Source organism: Anarhichas minor, unplaced genomic scaffold (genome assembly GCF_050575085.1).
Source record: "Anarhichas minor isolate MPS153535 unplaced genomic scaffold, ASM5057508v1 ptg000073l, whole genome shotgun sequence".
Classification (NCBI taxonomy): Eukaryota; Metazoa; Chordata; class Actinopteri; order Perciformes; family Anarhichadidae; genus Anarhichas; species Anarhichas minor.
In genome coordinates this window covers 815,550-835,488 of record NW_027466519.1, presented here as the reverse complement: position 1 = coordinate 835,488, position 19,939 = coordinate 815,550, and the positions used below count along the sequence as shown (strand labels likewise).

At 41.6% G+C, this 19,939-nt stretch overlaps 1 protein-coding gene across 1 annotated transcript in view; it reads left to right on the top strand.

Annotated features, from left to right (window-relative positions):
• The window catches only part of LOC142935530 (transmembrane protein 132C), a 126,643-nt gene that overhangs the window by 39,678 nt on the left and 67,026 nt on the right, over positions 1-19,939 (top strand). The window contains exon 3 of the mRNA XM_076079939.1: positions 1,310-2,234. Coding sequence (XP_075936054.1) covers positions 1,310-2,234 — 925 coding nt within the window. The remainder of the gene's footprint in view (positions 1-1,309; positions 2,235-19,939) is intronic.

The window sequence follows — 19,939 nt, the reverse complement described above, 5'->3', positions numbered from 1 at the left end:
AACAGATCTTTTAAAAAAAACAAACACTTTAGCACAGAGAGTTGAAATGGAGGTGGTGTCCGAGGTGGTGTCCGAGGTGAAAGGGACAGGTGCATGCTGGTGTTCTAAAAAACAATGGGAAGTGAGACATTGTAGTTTGGACCTCTGATTTGCCTTTTTGTTTTCACTAAACAAAGTAGGCCAACTTTCTCAGTGGATCAATGTCAATTTAATGGTGTCTTAATAGAAACAGATAAATGTGGTAGAAGGTTGTAAATTAGATCAGGAAATATTTGATCAAATGATAAGTAAAGAAAAGTTCTATTTTCCAACTCCATACAGCATATGCCTCCCACTAATTGCCTTAGTATACCGTTTTTTGCAGCAGTAACATTTTGTACTAACAGGAACTTATGCATTATGTGCACACAGAGGATATCAATCAAACTGCAGTGTTGAAATGCCACTGCCAATTACACTTCACACTTCAAAGAGAAAGCAATATCGTTTTCAAGATCTTCCTCAAGCTGTGTCTCCACCATCCACAATTAGTTTTAATGTTTTGCAGCAGGGAGTAGGTCCTACTTTTCCTTTGTGCATTGCATCGAAGGATTAAAGTGCATATTAACAGCCCTCAATGTCTGTGATTCTATCACTTTTCCACTGTGATATACTCAAAACCGGATTAGAATTACTGTTTGGAGCATGAAATTGGGCCTGACCTGGCATTTGATGCAAACTTTTCATACCTGACAGTATTGAAGCATATAAGGCGATTGGAATGAAGCAGAAAGGGATGCGGGAAGGAGACGGGAGATTGAGTCATAAGAGGAAAAAACTAAATCAAAAGACGTACAAATTGAGGGAAAGAGGAAAACAGATTGAAAAGGCACATTGAAAAGGCTCGAAGGCTGGAGGGAATGCGGACAAGACTGATAAGCAAGTGACTCAGAAAGATGCAAGTGTTTTGAATTGGGTCTAACGAATTCTTTCATATAAGAGCAGCGGCTCATGAAGGTGATATCATTTGGAAATGTCTCCAACAAACCATTTAACATTCACTGCAAAAAGTGACTGTAGATATGATTGCCTCAGGTTGCAGGCAATGCATGCAAATGTTATGTTAAATGTGCTCGTGAGTTATTTCCTCCAATTTTTCCTCATTCTGCTCTTTGATTTCACGCCTGGCTCAGGTTTTGTTGATAGGGTTTTGACAATGAATCTTCATCATGCAGCCATAAGTACCATGATGCATGACCAGAAGTGGATTACTCCAGGTGTTTTCACCTCTGTTGTTGAAACTGAGTCCTTTTTGTGTCTTTTGTTTCAGTGGTGGATAGCAAGGTGATCCTGGAGGGCCTGCAGAGGTATGGCCCCACGCCAATCTATCTGCCTGTCAGCTACCGGATCCTCAATGCTGAGTCAGTGTTCTTCCTACAGGAGGCAAACCAGGACTTAATGAGGAACTCCAGCCTGCAGGCTCGCACTGAGTCCTTCTTCATCCACCAGGCCCGGCAGATGCCCTTCATCAATGCTAGCTACGGGCCGCTGTCTGTCCAGCAGCCCGTCCCTCTGGAGCTCCTACAGACCGTCCCGGGGCCATTTAACACCCCCCCCTTCACGACGTCATCAGTGGCGACGTCGGCATTATCATCGCCTCTCTTCACATTCAACTGGAAGGTCCACACCTATATTATCAGTGAGAGGATTCACCCCAGCTGGCCAAAGGTTCAGGTGTTGTTCTACATTGCAGGGAGGGACTGGGATGACTACAGCGCCATCCACAAGCTGCCCTGCGTCCGGATGTTCGCCTTCCACGAGACTCAAGAAGTGCGCGGAACATGCAGGCTAAAAGGCGAGCTGGGGATATGTGTTGCCGAGCTGGAGCCCCTCGCCAGCTGGTTCAGCCTGCCCACTGTCAGACCGGGAAGGCAGAGGGTCTCTGAGCAGGCCCAGGGCACTCCTGTGGAGCTCTACTACATGGTTCAAACCACGGAGAGCGGAGACTGCAGCTCGGAGGATTCAAGAAAGGGCAGCTCCGGTCACGCAGACCAGCAGAGGCCGATGGGCTACTTCGCAGGGCACACACCTATGCAGCGCATTGGGAGCGTCAGGCTGTTTCAGCCGCTGGCGGAGCTAAAGCTGGACAATAACTTTGTGGTGATGGCGCCCTCCAAACCCATCCGGCAGAGAGAGACAGTCACCACTTTTCTGGCTCTGTCCACGCTTTCTTCAGTGCCAATCTTCACCCTCAGGTGAGTCAGCCTCCTCCTGGGAGAACACAGTTCACTCTGCCGCTCTACTGATTATCTCTCACTCTCTAAACTCAGTTAAACAGACAACATTGGGCATAAAAGAAGTTTAAAAAAGGCATTGGCTGACTGTTAGAGAAAGCAGCAGGGATAGATAACACTTCACAACCACACATTTGACAATGCATGTTTGTGTAAAATTGTGCCAAGGCATGCAACAGGAGGAAATTATTCATCATTGTTTCCCTGAGTCACACACTGAAATGAATTTGTCGACAACACAGTTACAGCACTACCATGTATTTACTACACTACACTGTTGTGGTTTGGAAACATTACTTTTACAGCTTGTTTAATCAAAATACTCTGCAGTTGGCAAAATCAGGGATTATTTTCTGGCGTTAGAGATTTTTAAATGTGTGTATGATAAGCCTTTGATTTGCCACACCAGACTCCAGTGCACAGACAATGTTGCCATGACACTGCTAGTCAACTGCCCAGCATCAGTTACGTCATTAATCCTGTTTATTTAGGTAATTTGTCTACCCATTAGAAGAACATGATATCGCAAATGAAAAACATAATATCACAAATGAAAAGAAGCGCTGACAAGTGGTGAGCAAGCCTTCCCTCGTGTGATCAATTGCCTTGCCTTATTGTGGGAAACAACACAGACAGACAACACTATTTTTTCCTGCTTTGCTTTTGCAGAGTAAATTTTCATTTCAGCTGGCAGGCGTTTTTTGTGAAGTCACATTGTTTCAGTGACAAAGAAAGAGCTCGCCGCATGAAAGTGGAAGCACAAGCTGTTTCACGATGTTCAACTTAAGTAAAAAGCAAAAAAAAAATGAAAGCAAAAGATAGTTCATTTATGGTACTATTTTGTCTGTTTACAGTTAAGGTCTCATGTTTATCGTTTGGTACCACCCTGGCTTACACAAAATTATAATCTTCTATAATCTGAATACCGCTAAAGATTAAATATATATATATATATATATTTTAATTGCAATGGTTAAGTGCTTTACAGAGAAGGTTTGTTTGTGTTTATTGTAACCTTCCAAGTCATTTTGGATAAACATTACAGATATTTTGTTGTGGTTAACACCTTCCAAGCTGCCTCTTTGACACACCGGAGGGGATTGTTTTGACTGGATAACACCTTAATTATACCCCTGTGCGTAGTATAAAGATTGTTTTCATGTACTCACCTTCAAAATTGCCTGTCTGAGGAAAATGTGATTCTGAGGTGTTTCCACCTAACAACAACAAGGTATAATATTTGATTCATTGAGCTTTGTCTCACACAAATTACCGTTCAAAGTGACTACAATTGCTCCTTGTTGTGTGATGCAAATTAAGGTGTAAGGAATATGCATTCCACGGGTTGCTTTAATGCCGGAGATCTAAATCATGGCAGATGAAGCAGTTAGCAGCCTCAAAGTGGAGCTGTGACAGAGAGCCCTGGCAATTTGTCAACCCTGGGTGAGCAGGAAATCTGCCAAAAAGCCTCATTGCTTTTCCTCATGCTCAAGTGATGATGAACTCCCATGAAGTATTAGCGCTCGCAGTGTGTGTTTATCACATTTGTCAGCATGTGTGTAAATGGGAACTTTAAAGGCGGTATTTTTCTCTCAGTGGCATTTTGCAGCAGTGTTGCACCCCGATCCTTCAGAAGTTCGTCTTTTTTATGTTTTCCGTTGGGATGGGACTTCAAATTCAACCAAAAAAATACCTCATTAGCAACCAAAAGATTAAACCTCAAAGTGATGGAAAATCACATGCTACTCTACAGCACTTGACTGCCAGTTTACCAGGCTCTGTAATTGAACACACGGACGCTGATGATTAATCTCGCCTCCACTTTGTTGTACATTGCTTTTATGTTACTGGTGTGGTGCTATTCAATGCGTTTTTCTCTTAGATGTTGGATTTCCTAATGATAAAGAAAGAAAAACTTTACTTAAAGCACTTGATATTCCCATGATGGCGGTGTGAATTCACATTCTGATCACAGGAGGTGGGGGCTGGAGGATGTGCGAGAGTGTGTGGATCTTTGTTCAAGACAGCCGTTCGGACTTGGTGTGTGGAACGCTGTACGTGTTTGCATACTGTCGCCCAGTGATTGCCTATTCACTGAGTGTGGGTGTGTGTTTATGGACAGTTTACTTTACAAGTCGCTCTTGCGAGTTTCTCCTAGTGGCAAAGGCATCATTAACTATTTATGTTCCCTGGAGTTACTCTCTTCTCCTCCCCATTATCTTTTATCCCCCCCCCCCGATCCATCTCCTCCCCTCTCCTCCAACACAGTCTAACTCGTGACAAAACAATACTGAGAATCTCCCTGGACGTCCTTTCTTCCAACATGTGCTGTCAGCTGGAATAAGTAGATTCTCTTCACTCTAGATTTGACTCCTTTTACTTTTTTCGGCACTTTTTTGATAGGACTGTAAAACTCTTCAGGACATTGTGAGAATAATCGTGTGCCACCTTTGACCTCACCATATACGATCAGCAGCAGCTTACACGCACCATTAAATTCAGTTGGATTACCCATCCATCTTTTGGGTCACAGTGGTTAGAGAACATCTTGCGATGGGATCACACCAGCAGTGGCGCCAAATTGAGCCAGGGGTGAAAAGTGGGGGGTGCTATCCAGTGTGCAGTGGCAAAAAAGTCGACTTTCATTTTGATTCAAACTGCACACCTGTAAAGTTTCACGACTGTATCTTATGCAACTGCAAAGCTATCGCGCTGACAAAAATCTGTCCACAGACAGACAGAAATAGAAACAGCTGGCAAAGTACTCAAAAGTTCCTGCTACAGAGGGTGTCTCCGGGATCACATTTTTGCCACGATGACTCACACACAGACCTACAAGGGGAATAACTATCGCGGCTGGTAGATACACCAGTAGATCTCAGTCTGCTATATTAAATCCTGTGCAGAAAGGTGATATATTATAGTCATATTATACACAAAAGTGGAGGTGAACAAACTGTTTGGTAAGAGTAAAGCTACTTTTATTTTTCAGTTAATAAAAACATATGTTTTGTGCTCCAATGTTGTTGAGGACTTTAACCTGTTGATCAAACTGATCGCAAAATACTCAGCTTTTAATTTTATTTCGAGAAATCAGGTTGCTGCAAAACATGTACATTAAACCTCCAATATGACAAATAACCGACTGCCAATGCGAATGTTATGTTGGCCGTTTGTCCATCATGATTCCATACTATACTGACAAATAGAGAGAAGTCATGCCAACATATTCAGTAAATGTGTCCTTTAATCTTTAAATCTAGATTATGAAATTACCTGCCATCACATCACTTCCAACCAATTACAAATGAAGTAGGAATAATTTATGTGAGTGATAGCATTTAAAATATGTCCTTTAGTTGTCATACATTCCCATGCCCAGTCAGCGTCTGTACCTTAGTTGCACAGCACAATCAGCACACTTAAGCAAAGGGCTCTTTTATTGGCTATTTTCTCTCTCGCCTTAATCGGCTGTATTTGATCTAATCCAAACGAATCAAATTATTTTGCATGTAATTGCAGGCTGTTAACCCTAGCCGCTGGAAAAACACACAGACATTTGTGCGCACACAGAGTCATGAATATTCACGTATACAATCACACGTGCGCACACAGATACACAGACGCTCACACACGTACATTGCATTGGACCTGCCCTGAGCCAACTGTAAAGTCATGGCGTGTTTGTCATGCGATGGGCTCCCAGTGGAATCAGTAATTCCCTGCCTCATTAGCGGTGGAGAGAGTGGTGTAACAGGTCGGAAAAGGGTTCTCAGCTACTCCTTATTCAACATGCAAATGAAAACACCGTTTCCTCCTGAACAAATTAACAGGCTTTTCAAAAGATAAACTGCCCCAGCTGTATTGTAATTTTAACTAAACCCCCCCCCGAGGGCAGTGTAGCTGATGAATGCAAATTCATTTCTAATATCTGAGAGTGCGAAGGTATGAGTACGAGGTTCTTCGTACCGTGCCAGCGCAAACAGTCAGCAAGAGTGGTGTGTTTATTCAGAGGTTTAGCATGTTCAGTGTTGGGGCTATAAATAAAGAAGGACATTCAAGATGAGGCCGGTTTGGAGTTCCTCAGACATGATGCAGTGCTTCGTGTCAGCTTAGTCCGATCCTTAACAGAGTTCAGGATCACAGGTGGTGGGCTTTGCCTGTTTGTTACTGCCCGTTGTTTGGCGAAATATCAGCAGGAGAAAAGGTTGGAATAAAGATGTTCTCCTCAGTGTATTAGCCTTATCTCAACCTCACCCCTCTGTGAATTCGTTCTTGCTAAAAAGGTCACCCAAGATTTCTTTTCCATTTCTATTTCTGTTCTTATCTGTACTTTTCCTTGCTCTCTCTCTCTCTCTCTCTCTCTCTCTCTCTCTCTCTCTCTCTCTCTCTCTCTCTCTCTCTCTCTCTCTAATACTCTTGCTTTGACATGTTTTTCCTCTTTGTGCTGAAACATTAGCAAAGAAATCCCTTTGTTTTTCTAGATTTAAATATCAGGAAGACTCTTGCCCTAAATTCAAAGTAAATACTGACTCAATGTACCCGGCCCTTCTGTAACCATATCCACCTTTCAGTTGTTGTTGTTTTTTTATTTTTTTTAAGTTAGCCTGCTCACCAGTGTTTACTTTGAAAACCCAGCTTTTCCTCATCCATTTATAATAAGTAATTAGTCATTTGAGGCCTGGGGAGACGGTTCACTATTTAGATATTACTCTCTATCTCTTCTACCATAATGATTTCCCATCACTTTCCTCCACTTGAAACTGATGAATTTATTGGACACTGAAAGCCCAGAATGTTGGCTGTCTTCCGTTTTTCGTTGCTCTGTCCATCTGCCTTTGGAAAAGGCTACAAGTCCCCGAGGGAATTTCGTGATCCCACAGCCTGGAAAAGGGCTGCACGAACGCCATTCCGACTGACACATGCCTCTGAGACTTTGACTATCGACAGGGTCAGAGGTCGCTTCGGGTTTTCTCTCTGGTCGCTTTGAACTTGTGAAAGTCTTGCAGGCCTTTTATAAGGGCAGCAGAGGGAATGAAGGGAGCTGGAGTGGGGTCTGCCCAAGAGAGTGGTGCTCCATATCTGGGCTAGTGATAGGAGTATAGAAAATGTGTGGTAGGTACTGTAGGGAAGTGTATCAGATGTTTCAACATGTATCAAGACACATAGTCCAACATCTGACATGAAAACAACACAGACCATGTTGTAATGATTTGATACACTGAATCAAAGCTGAATTTACACCACAGACTGTATATAAGAAGTGCACGTAGTTACCCTGATGTCCCCCGTTGGTTTGTGTACTACGGTTTTGAAGCCTCGAGTTCCTCTGTGGTAATAGATGAAGTAGGAGAAGTAGGGTCATTTTCTCAATCAGACAAATTGTTGCAACCAGAGGAGTCTTCCTTGATTGCCATTGGAGAGAATGCAAGTTTAAGGCGCTTCCAGCATTGGCTTCACTTGTTAGGAGGTTTCTGACACAATTTCACACAAAATGTTGTTCTAATCTGTGATTGTGCATCGATGTGGCCACATTTCTGGCTCTGTTATTGGCATTTGGATATGTGTTGTTTAATAGATAATACTATAGCTGTACAGTTAAGTTATTCTCGCAAAAATGTGTCTCACATTTCTCAAAATATATTAGATTTAAATATGCATAGTTTTCTACACATAAAAATAAATAATGTGTTTTGCACCAAGAATTGTTCTAACTTCGTCATTAATCTGCTGCATTCTGAATCAGCTGCAGATGGGGAAAACAACTTCATCGCTGTGACAAAAGGGAGTATTAGAAAAAGCAAGAAAATACCCCAAATCAATCAGAGATGTTTCTCAGATATATAAGCAAGACCGAATAACTCTTCACTTTATTCAGGCTAGACATAACCCAGAATAGAATATCAAAAAAGTCCCAAAGATCTTAAACCTCTTTCATATTGGTTGTGAGATCCTCACTGTTTTCATGAACTCTCCACATTACTTTTGGAAGCCAAAATGCCGACTCTGGGCCATTAGATAATTGCGCATGATGGTTCCTGACTAGTTAAATTTGAGCTCCTCATCATTGAACCCAAGATAGAATATCAATGACTTTGGTGCCTAAACTGCAGCCTGGTAGCTACGACTCATCGTCTTAAAAATAATGAGGTGCTCACATTTAGTTGTCCGTCAGAATAGACACACTTTTAACTTCAGATATGCACATGGAAGCAAATAATCATGCTTGAAGCTGTAACTTAAGAGCAGACGAAAACTAAAGTAGAGACAAGTGAACCTGGAAGTTGGTTGATACTTTGGTTGTCAACACATGAACAAAACTCACAACAGTAGATGTTGAGAAAGTGACTCTTCAGCCCCGATGCTAGTTTGTTATTCCAGCCATAATCGAGTGTGTATTTCAGCAAGTCATTACACATTAAACTGAAGCAGAGTTGACAGTGACCACTTTGATTGATCGATAAATCGAGACACTGCCAATGTGCTTAACACTCATAAAACAACCACAAATAATGAACGCTTGCTCTCAGGCCACAACCATTACCAATAGTTTGTGGCGTATACTGTGCAGATTGGATTGACATCCAGTGTTTGATGCACAGTCCATTACGTTCTGAATGGACTGTGCAGCTTATATGACCGCACAGCAACGTTGGCATCTAAAAACCTTGACCCCGACGATCTGGATTGCAGTTGAGAATTTTCTCACAGTTTTGTTGAAGCCAAAAGGAAAACTGCTCTCTACAATAAAACAGAAATCTACTGGGGCACCAACGAGAGGAGATTGTCGTGAGGGATTTTTCTTCTTTTTTGTAACAGCTGCTGCAAATCCTCTACTTATCCTGCTGTTGTTAACATCTCCAGGCAACACTTCTACTCCAACTTCTGGATCATTCTGAACTCCAGCTCCTGCAATCTGAGTTGAAGATGATATATGTAGGGCTGGAGGGGTTGACAAACAGGGTGGGATTAGGTAGTGAAGCAGTCCTGGCAGAATAAGCTCTGCTGGCTAACTGTGGGTTGGTCGCTCTCTCTCTCTCTCACAGTCACAAGCTTGGCCTTCTAATCACTTGTTTATCCTGCATGTTTCTCATAAGGATTTACTTTGATTAGTTTGATCCCACAGACTTGACAGCTATAACACAAACTCAAAGGCATGCAAATTTGAATGTGGACTTGAGGCAAAGAAATAAAGAGAGAGGGAGAAATGATTCAATGCTGTGGTTGTCATATGTCGGGGAGCCTGGTTAAGAAACTGCCACCAAGACAAACCAAATGCTCCTACTCCACAAAGATTGAAACAGTCAAAAAAACAATAAAGAAGGGTTCAGAGAGTAAGTGCAACCTGACCCGCCAGATGCTGCTTTTCCATCAAGAAAATCCTTCAGTGCCGTTCATTGCTCTTCTTTCAATGAAGAGATACTATCCAGTTGTGATACAACAGATGCTACTGCAGCACCTACGCTAACCTCTTTAGTGGCGGCCATTGTTGTTTTAAACAAACAGTTATCTCTCTGCGTCGTATCACACACACCTAAGCCCTGTCCGTAGCTGCCAGTAGCTCCTAACAGGACGCTGATTGGTCCGTGCTCTAGCATTCCGAACGCAAATACGCATTACTTGAAGCCTGACGTGATGGATTTTCATGTGATTTTAGTCATATTTCCAGCGTGATCTCGTGACCGACCAGAATCCAGCTACCGTGCACGGTAAGACAAAGTGTAGAGGACAAAAAATAAGGGATGAAAACAGCATTATGTTGCTATGACTCAAAATACTCAAAGTAAAAACATGTTTTTTGTTATTAATGATGACTGACCACATGTGAACTATACCCCAGCTTCACTGCATTCACAAAATAAAAAATTTGGACCATACTACAGAATCTCTGTGGAAACCACAGAGGGGAGCTTTTCAGTGACTGCCATTAAAAGACAGGCGGTGTCCTAGATTACACAAAAACACAAGCTCTTTTACCCACAATCGATGCCTCGCTTTTGCTGAAAAAAAAATCAAAAGAGCTGCGTCTCTAAATTTGCAAGGATCTGTTTGTGCAGTTGGCCTGGTGTTATCTGTGCAAGCCTGCTACCTCTGTGCCTGTTGACTGAGAGTTATTTTTTTCCCTAGTGCTTGTTCTGATTTCTCCCTTCTTGCTCTCTCAAAATAGTCGGTCACTGTAATTGTGTAGATTAAATGTCTTTTAAAGGTGAATAACAAAATACACATGGTCATGGTCACATAATCATACGAGAGACAATATTGCAATGGGATCACAACAGCCGTGACACCAAATCGGACCAGTTAGGGGCCAATGGCCCCCTTCTCCATGAATTACCCCCTAAACCGATCTTCAAAATCAGCCTTCGTTTTGATCTCAACTACACACATGTAAAGTTTTGTGACAGCATCTTGCACGGTTTCGACATTATTGCAGTGAAGACATCTGTCCACAAACAGACAAATCACAACATCCGGCAAAGTACTCAAAACCGCCTCTGTGGTAGTTCCTGCTGTGTCTCCAATACCATGATGCGTCTGGTAGGCACAGTGGCGTTTTGAGTAACGTGCTAATATCAGCGTGCTAACCGGCTCACGATTACAACGCTAACATACTGATGTTTAGAAGGTATAATATTTAGCTTGTTCACCGTCTTTTTAGTTTGAAAGTGTCTTAAAGTGTCTCAGTGTGTGACTGTGTGGGTCCTTGACAGTTTTTTCTGTCAGGAGCCACATCCCCCTTATCCATGCATTAGGACAAACATTTAAAAAAATACAGCTAGCAGACAAACACAGGCAGAAAAAGTCTCAATCTACGTTGGCTAATAATAATCTGCTTTTTCAAATGATTAAACATGGGTTTTCACTCATATGTGATAACCGGTGTGCTTAATTTTATCTGCTTTTTCTGGAGCCAGTCAGATTGTGAGATTGTATATGCAGTTCATGCTTGGCTGACCAAGAGCAATGCCTTCGGCCAAAGTGGTTTAAAGTGTCTCGATGCCTGAAGGAAACTTTGGTTTCTTACAGCGGCAGTCTCATTCCTGGTTTCATACATTTCAAAGCACTTTCTTGGCTTTGGAAATGATAGTTACAGAATGTTAAAATTCACCTTCTGCACCTCCAAAAAACATTGCTCTTTTATGTGTTTTTCTGACATTCCCAGAAAAGGTCTCCTTCCCAGACACAAGCACAAATACAGACTTCGAGGCAGTGACAACAAAAGCAAAAGGCAGTGACAAAGACCTAGAAAGACGAACAGAGAAAAAATGAACTGACAAACTGACAAGAGTCTGGGATCCTGGGGAGAATCATTAGACTGATATAATATTGAGCATGCAGCTTGGAGCAGTGCCTTTGGCTGGGCTTTAAGCTGTGTGGTGTTGGTCAGTCGGGCTGTGGCTGGTTGGGAGGTCAGCCATTGATCTGCAGATATAAGCTGGTACTTTGGGCGCAAGCCTTCATCATCCCGTGGCGCTATCACCACTGTGGGTGGATAAGCCTTGATCTGCTCAGGGGTTCGCATGGGTGTGTGTGTGTGTTTGTACACTGATTAGCAGAAAGATGCAAGCGACTGTGTGTCCACATATGTCTACAGATGTGGTTCTGTTTGTGTGTGTGATGCATGAGATCTGTAAGATTCTTATTTTTCTGTCACTGGACTGAAATAATAAAACCATCAGTCACCATCAGTATTTTGCATCCATTATTTACTGGTTAATTGGTGTTTGCGTGTTCTCTAAATATTATTATTAGCTTAGAGAGAGCAACATTAAATCATATCTAAAAGACAACTGAAACATGAGAATAAACCTCACTAGATATAAATATTTGAACAGAGATGGTGATTAACTGACAGGGGGAAGCTGAGTTTACAGTACCGCAGTTCATGTCTTTTAATCCTGGTGTTGAACTGACACTAATTAGTCTGGGACATTTTGACTGGAATTTATGGTCTCTTATTTGAAAAACTTGAATTGTCTGGTTTCTTTTTGAGTAATGCTAACGTCTGGTGTCCTCGAAAAGTGACATAGAGTTTCTCCTGTTCACTGCCATTCAACTTAATGACTCCGCTGCATAGCTGCCTCTTTAAATTTGATTTAGTGACTCTAACAATGAGCGTCAATCCATCACTTTGTTCAATCCACATTAGCCTTAAACACCTAAATAAAAATAAAAAATGTGTCCACTAATATGATAGAGTGGATATTTAAGCACCGGCTAAGTTACTTTTGTAAGTATGATGCAAGTTTTTCATTGGCGAAAAGGTTAAAGATCTTGGGTAGGGTAAAGGTACTGTACCTGGTGCAGTAAATAAACAAAGTTTATCGACTGCATGCTCTCAGATGTGCATTCCACTGCACATGGACTAGCTCAATTAAACATTGCACCATAGTGCTACCAGTGCTCAAAAACTCCACTGATAACCTTTAAATAGGCAGTGCTATTGCAATAATTGGTGAATTTGGAAAATTGTGTCCTGTGTATAAATACTGTATGTGAGGAAAATGACCCACAGGAGACAAAACAATAATAATAATAATAATCAGTGTCAGATAAGAGTAAATGTTGATGTTAAAAATATCGAAGACCGAAGGCTTTCTTCCCTCTATTATCCACTTTAGATTAGTTACAGAGGATAATTTCCAGTGGAGACTGAAATACTCATTAACAAGGCCCAGAAGGTGATGCAACTATCCCTTGTATCGTGGATAAGATCAAGTTGGGAACTAATTTAACAAGAGATTTCTTAGAATCACTCTGGTTTCCTGTAAATTAGGATTAATCACTGCTTTATATGCCGGTGATTTGATAAATGTAGGTCAGACTTTATTTGCTATAGATGAACTGATCTCCGTATATGTTGTGCTCCTGGATTTGTCATCATTGTATGCAGAACTTCCCTATTCAGTAGGTGGATCTAACCTCATTAAAGACAGCCTGTTGTTCGTGTAATATCAAGGGGCCTTCAGTATGATTCATCTTCATACAAATAGATAAGCCAGCAAACAAACAATCAAATTCAATAATGGAAGCTTAAGATTGTCTTGTTCTTTTTTTAATTAACTAGACATTGAACTGTTTTATAATCATTGGGATTTACTGCATTTAAACATATACTCTATACAGTGATGTTGTATTAGACAATAAGAAATACATAAGCTGTTCCTCTTAATGGTGATCGGTGACAGTTTCTGTGTATGTAACTAAGGTAAATCTTGTAAAATCAGATAGATGAGGGAGGAAATGATTCCCTTGTTTTCCCTATTTGACATCATTAGCATTTTGAATTGGTAAATACGTCTTTTTTGATTTGAAGAGATAGAGACCATGAATACATTACTTAGACAACAATTCGACTGATAATGCTGCCCGCTTCAGAGATGAACAAGTACAGGATGTAAATAGTAAAGAAAATCCACTATTTGTTCTATCGTATTACAGTGATTTCTGCTTTTATGCAGATAATAGTTAAGTTTTCTGTATACTGTATGGATGACAACACTTTTATGTCTCCTCATTTTCAAGTCTAATGAAACAGAAACGGGGCCTCAACTCTGGAGTGTGTTTTGCACAACAGTCTTTCAGCCCCCCACTGTCATCTGTGTCAGGCACTTTGGCTTCAAATGTAGCTGCACAAACCTGCATTGTGCAGATGTACATTTTCAGTTTGCTCTTCTTTTGTTTCACCACTTATGTAAAGATTTGCAAAGTCCTGGATGACCATTTCACCCTGTTCCCTCTCAAGTTGGCCATTTTCTGGCCCACAACATTGGTGACTGGAGGAGATCTGGCAGCGTCACTCCACTTTTCTCAGTACAGACGAGCTGTGTTTTGGCCCAGAGGACTCACTCTCATTCCCTTTGTCTCGCTCTCTTGACATACAAACTGACACAAAACACATCAAATCCCTTCTATTTCCACTTGCTTTTTGCTTTAAAAAATAACATTCCTGGCTAAAGATGGCATGAAAAGAGTGAAAGCGTGTATTCATTTAATATTCCGTGCAGAGCCACAGCTCCGCTGCAGTTAACCTCGTGCTTACAAAGTTCACTCGCCTTCAACTATTTTGTTGGCCTTCGTCTCCTCACCCACCATCTCATCCAAATTGTAAGTTATTCTCCTTTTTTATCCTCACAAGTTGAGCGAGACTAACTCGTTATTTTTTAGGTGTGTTTGCAGGTTTCAATAATCTTAAGATTGTTTCCACGGAATAGATCAATGAGTGAAAAAAGGCATGGTGAAAGTTGCAGATGTGTTTGACTGTATATGTATGCAAGTACACACCTACACCATGTGTCAGAGAAGAAAATTACAGGCCTGTCTCGGCCACTTCCTACTGGTTAGTGTCAAGGCTTGAAAGAGAGTGAAATGAGCAACAGGAAGCAGAAATGCGCCCTTATTGACAGAGCGGCCATCTGAGGCTTCAATTTGCTGCTTGTGTTCTTTTCTTCTGCTGGATGACTAATGAAAGACTTTTTCAAGCATGGACGTTTTCAACATTGGCTGCAGGGTATTTGACTGCTCGGTGCTTAGCTAAGTGCTACTTACAAGACTCAAGGGCATGTTTCAGTGTATATAAGAGAAAAACACGACTCAAAATCTGACGATATGTTTAGCATGACTTCCTGGATGATGCTGAAAGATGACCTCATATCATCAGTGATTCCCATTTCGGCACAAATTGCCTTTTTAGAAGTCATTTAGATGTCCTTTCTTTATATCTTTGATACATTGCATTATGTGCTTTTCTGCTTTGACATTCCTGAAAACATAGAGCAGGCCTGCTAACAGGATTTGTGTAGCCACCCGTGCGTTTACGGCTGTAATTCTTACAGCTGTGGAATTTGTAACGCGAATGTTCTGCAGTTTAAGCTCTCTAAATGAAGCTGTGCTTTTTATTTGCGTTTCTTTATCTCACTTTAACACTTGAACTTACATTTGGTTCATATCAAAAAAAACAGTTGACAGGGACAGGGCGAAATAACATTACAAGTTATTTTTAGTACGTGTGTAACCCATTCAGAACATTAAGATGGCAGCAAACAACTATTTACAATGTAAAGATATAGTGGATTCATGTCTACCGTAGCAGAGAATGAAGTCACTCTCCCTCTGTGTGTGTTGTTATTCGGGCCTTGTTTACATAGCCGCTCTGCAATGCGCTCCATACGGTTGTAACAGCTGACAACACCATTTTGAACCGTTAGGTTACCACTGTTTGCTCTGTCAGCACCGTTAGCACTGGAAGCACTGTTAGCCCTGGGCTCAGCTGTCGCCATGTTGAGAGCCGTGTGGAGGCAAAAGAAATGCTCTGAATTCCGTATTTAGCACCTTTAAAGCGCGATACAGCCAGACCGTGTATAATATGTGTCAGACTTCCCTAAAGGAACACAACCAAACGTGAAAACACAGCAGAGTTTGTTTGAATCACTACAAACAGGCTATGCATGAAAGCAACCATGATTCTACGCATTCATGTACTATGACAATCCTACAGTGTGACAGTCCTACGTTTCTGAAATCATGCAGCCATTATATTTGACCCATTGCTTTATAGTTTTTGTTCACATCAAGGTGGCTCAGGACTGAATGAGCACTTGTCCTTGTCCACTCTTTCATCGCTCGTCCCCTGGCACGCAGTGTTCGAATGTGGTTCGGGAGGAACAGACCCGGCATTGTCAGTCCACGAGGCTCAATGCAGACAAGCTGAGTTGTGGCCCAAGGGAGTCGTGCGCACACGCACACACACACACACACACACACACACACACAAACAGAGACAGCAGCCCAAGGGAGTCCTCTATGAAGGGATCAGTGTAAACATCTAGTGGCAGTCGAGGTGTTGGTGGCCTTGTGAAGTGGAAGCGGTGCTCAGGACATGGTGCTGGCTGATAAGCGCTACCAGCAGAGAGGAGAGAAGTGAATTGGTCATCCCTGTTAAAACACCAGCAACCACCCATTCCCCCGGTGCCATATTACTGCAGCAGCACACTAGGGAGAAGCTTACTCCTGCAGGGAAAGTAAAAAGTGCACGTATGGTGCAACTTGAGCTTGTGTTTTTATATGTGTACACATAGGACTATAAAGTCAATCGCAGAGTATCAAACTGCTCTGTAGGTCAGGGGTTGGTGGGTCAAATAAAATGAGCATGTCTCCACCAGAAAAGCAAAAGCATTGGTCGTTTTTGTCAATCTCTTAAGAATAGCTACGTGTACATTTTCTTGAGAATTGGCTTCTTGTGGTCGGGCAAATAATGACTGCTGAGGCGAAAGTAGCGAGATGCCACGAAAAAAGATCTGCGTGGATGTTACCAAATGTCTCTCTTTGACACACTTTTGTCTCCTACCATGAGTCTTCTTTATTTTTTTTTGGGGGGGTTATTAGATCGCGATAGTGAAAAGAATACAGGAAATGAAGGAGACAGCATGCCACTAAGGTCCCTGCCCAGACTTCAGCTATGGGACCTTGCAATTCATGGTCAGCATCTTAATCCGTACGCCACTTGGTTGTCCCAGTCTCTCACTAACATTAATGAAGTTGTCTAAATCTAACCAATCCTCAACCATAGAGGTGGCATATCAGGAAAATAGTCGCATGCATTTTGAACGGAACAGACAAACGATGTTCTCCTGATGATGGAACAGATCTAGGGGGGGTTACGATTTCGATTCTAAATAAAAAATCGATCTAAATGAGCTTTAGAATTCAACCTTCTAAGTCGAAAAGCAGGGTCGGCGATTCTTCCAGCAAACAATAGTTGTTTGCTGGTATATTAATGCTCTGAATGGTAAATACAGCTCCTTCATTATAGGATAGCAGGCAACACAGGCCTGGTCCGCAGCCAGAGAAAATGTCAATGACATGTCAAAAGTTGAAAAAAGGTTAACTTTATGCAAATAAGAGCAAACTTTGCATGATTTATAACGGTGATTCACCAAAAAAAACCTGACAGGAATTCATGAAATATTGTCTTACCATCTGTGCTACGAAAATCTCCGTGAATAATGAGGGATTCTTTTGTATTTCTCAAAGATGGAGGGCTGCTGGGCACAAAGTCTCAGATTGTTAGAGAAAGTGGTTGGTTGCTTGTTTACACAATGCAAGAATACTTTTTATGCTTGTAAGCATAGAAACTAATAGCAATAGTCCTATTGTGAACAAATATTTGTTCTCTAGGATTGAAATTAAATTCTAAAATGATGAATAAAGCTGCACAAAGGTCTGTGTTTATGTTTTGATGAAAAGAAAGAAAGAAACCATGTTTTCTCACCATATCAATTGATAGAGTTTTCCTGTGTGTATGCAACGGCCAGAAGTCCACGGTCAGCCTGTATATAAGCCCTTAACTCTCCAGTGAGTGCAAAGTAAGCCACTGCGGCCTCTCTGAAACGCACACCATGAACAGGGCATGATGAAACCATTTTGTAAGGATAGAGTTGTCTTGCAAGGTTGTTAACAGAGTAAAAAATATGTTATTGAGTTTAGTTTATCGCAGTTTGCCATCTGCGATGCGGTGGGGTCAGACTTGTCTCCACAGTTATTTTTCTGTTCAGTTGATTTAAACTCTTACATTTGGCATTTCTTTCTACACGATGCAAATCCACAGCTACAGGATGTGCCAAAGAAATCCACAAAGTTACTGGTGATAGCCTCCCTTCACGCTGGTAATTCTTTTTATATCAGTACTTCCACAGTATGTTAGGTTTAGAAATTAGGCATTGCACTGACTCCAAGACTTTTGACAAGCTCCAAAAACAGATGTGTGCTGTGTAGTTGGACTTATAGCCTTGCTCCTGAGGGGGGATAAAACACCTAGTCTACTTTTACACAAACACATAGTGATGAGAAAGCTATGTTTTCCTTTATAGAGCCACCGAGTCTCAGATCTCTGATCAGGGCCCTGAGAGGGAGAACAATACACCAAGTTAGAGAGGACGGGGTGATGAGGGACAGACAGTCTCAGAGAGGGGGGAGGAAGATCTTTAGAATGTATACCTTTCGTGCTACTAAAATACAAAATAAATCAAATTTAAATATCTGTATCTGTAAATTCCCATATGATTTTTTTAGATTTAGCCTGTGAGAAGAGCAATAGGGTTGCATTTTACTCAAACACAAACCCTCAAACCAACACCCCCCCCCCCTTTTTTTTTTTTGCGTTTTTTTTTTTGTTGTATCCTTTTGTGACAAAAGAAAAGCGCAGCAGCCAGCAGAGATTATCTGTTGTGTTTCTATCCAAGCCTACATCAAAGTCAATTATTCTACCCCTAAATCATCCCTCTATCTTCTCTTTGATTACCCCTCTTTTTCTCTGTTGCCATCACATCCTTCGCTTTCCTCATTTTCTTTCACATACTTGCGCGCGCGCACACACACACACACACACACACACACACACAAACACATTTCAAACCCTGCCAGATGTAGTGGCTTTTCCCCGTCTCCGGTATGTAGTGGAGCCTGCTGTGCCCACTGGTCCACATAATGAAGTGCAAATGGGGCTAATGTACTGGTTGGCATGGCAGTTTTTACAGATCAGGCCTGAATTGATTCACCTGCGATGGCAGCTCTGTATTTTCCAATAATTCTGAGGAGGGTGCAGACATTTCAGACAGATGCTTTATTTTGTCCCTTCATGATGGCCAAGATGTATGTCAACATAACCTTGAGACAGTGAAAGAAACTGAGATGGAATTATGCAATTCTCTGACACTTTGCAAACATTTTGTGGTACAATTGTGACAGTTTTTAGACAGACATTGTCTGAAATGTTGGGTTACCGGGATGGCTGACATCTTTCTTGTCACATTGCCGAAACTCCCGTGGCTCTGCACAAACGTCACAACACTGACAAATACAACAACACATGACATCTAGACCAAGAATATGTGTCAGCCGCTGCCACGGCCCACTCAGCTCACTCACACCAGCGGGAAGCATTTAATCAATTACATCAGGACTATCGATTGTCCCTAACGTCAGGAAGGCTGAATGATATACTGTAACATTTGACCCCTGATCGTGATCACCTGCATCACCTGACCACACATCTGCAGGCTCAAACCGACAGTCATTTAGTCAATAAATCACTCACAGATGAAGTCCGGAGAGAACCGGAATTTAGTACCTTCTCAGCAACCCTGGGTCCCAGTGCACATTAATGCAGCACACTTCATCAGTCCGAGCTGGCTTTTGTGTTTGTCCCCAGCATGTCACATCCTTCAAAACCTTCCACAACAGTGTATTCATACAATTTATGATCTAATTAGAGAGCATAATGAATAGTCAACCATTTGTAACGATCGTGATTAAAATGTTTCAGTGATTGCCAAAGATTAATTGTTTCAGTAATGACTTCAGATTGATGTAATTTGCATACATATGGCAATTATGAATTTTTGTTCTTCATCTCCTTGATGCGCACGCTGCAAACGCTGTTTTCTGACAGTACTGTATATGTGTCTCAAAGTTATTTCCAACTAAAACTTTCAGCGAAAAATATCCAAACTATAAGATGAATTAAGTTCAAAGCACCTCATTCTTTCATAGTGTCAATAATATGGACATACAGAATAATTTCATCATGCTGACAGACACTGATATGTCTTTATGTCAACAATTGTCAACATGTGTGACAGATGAGTGTAGAGCCATGGCTGTAATTC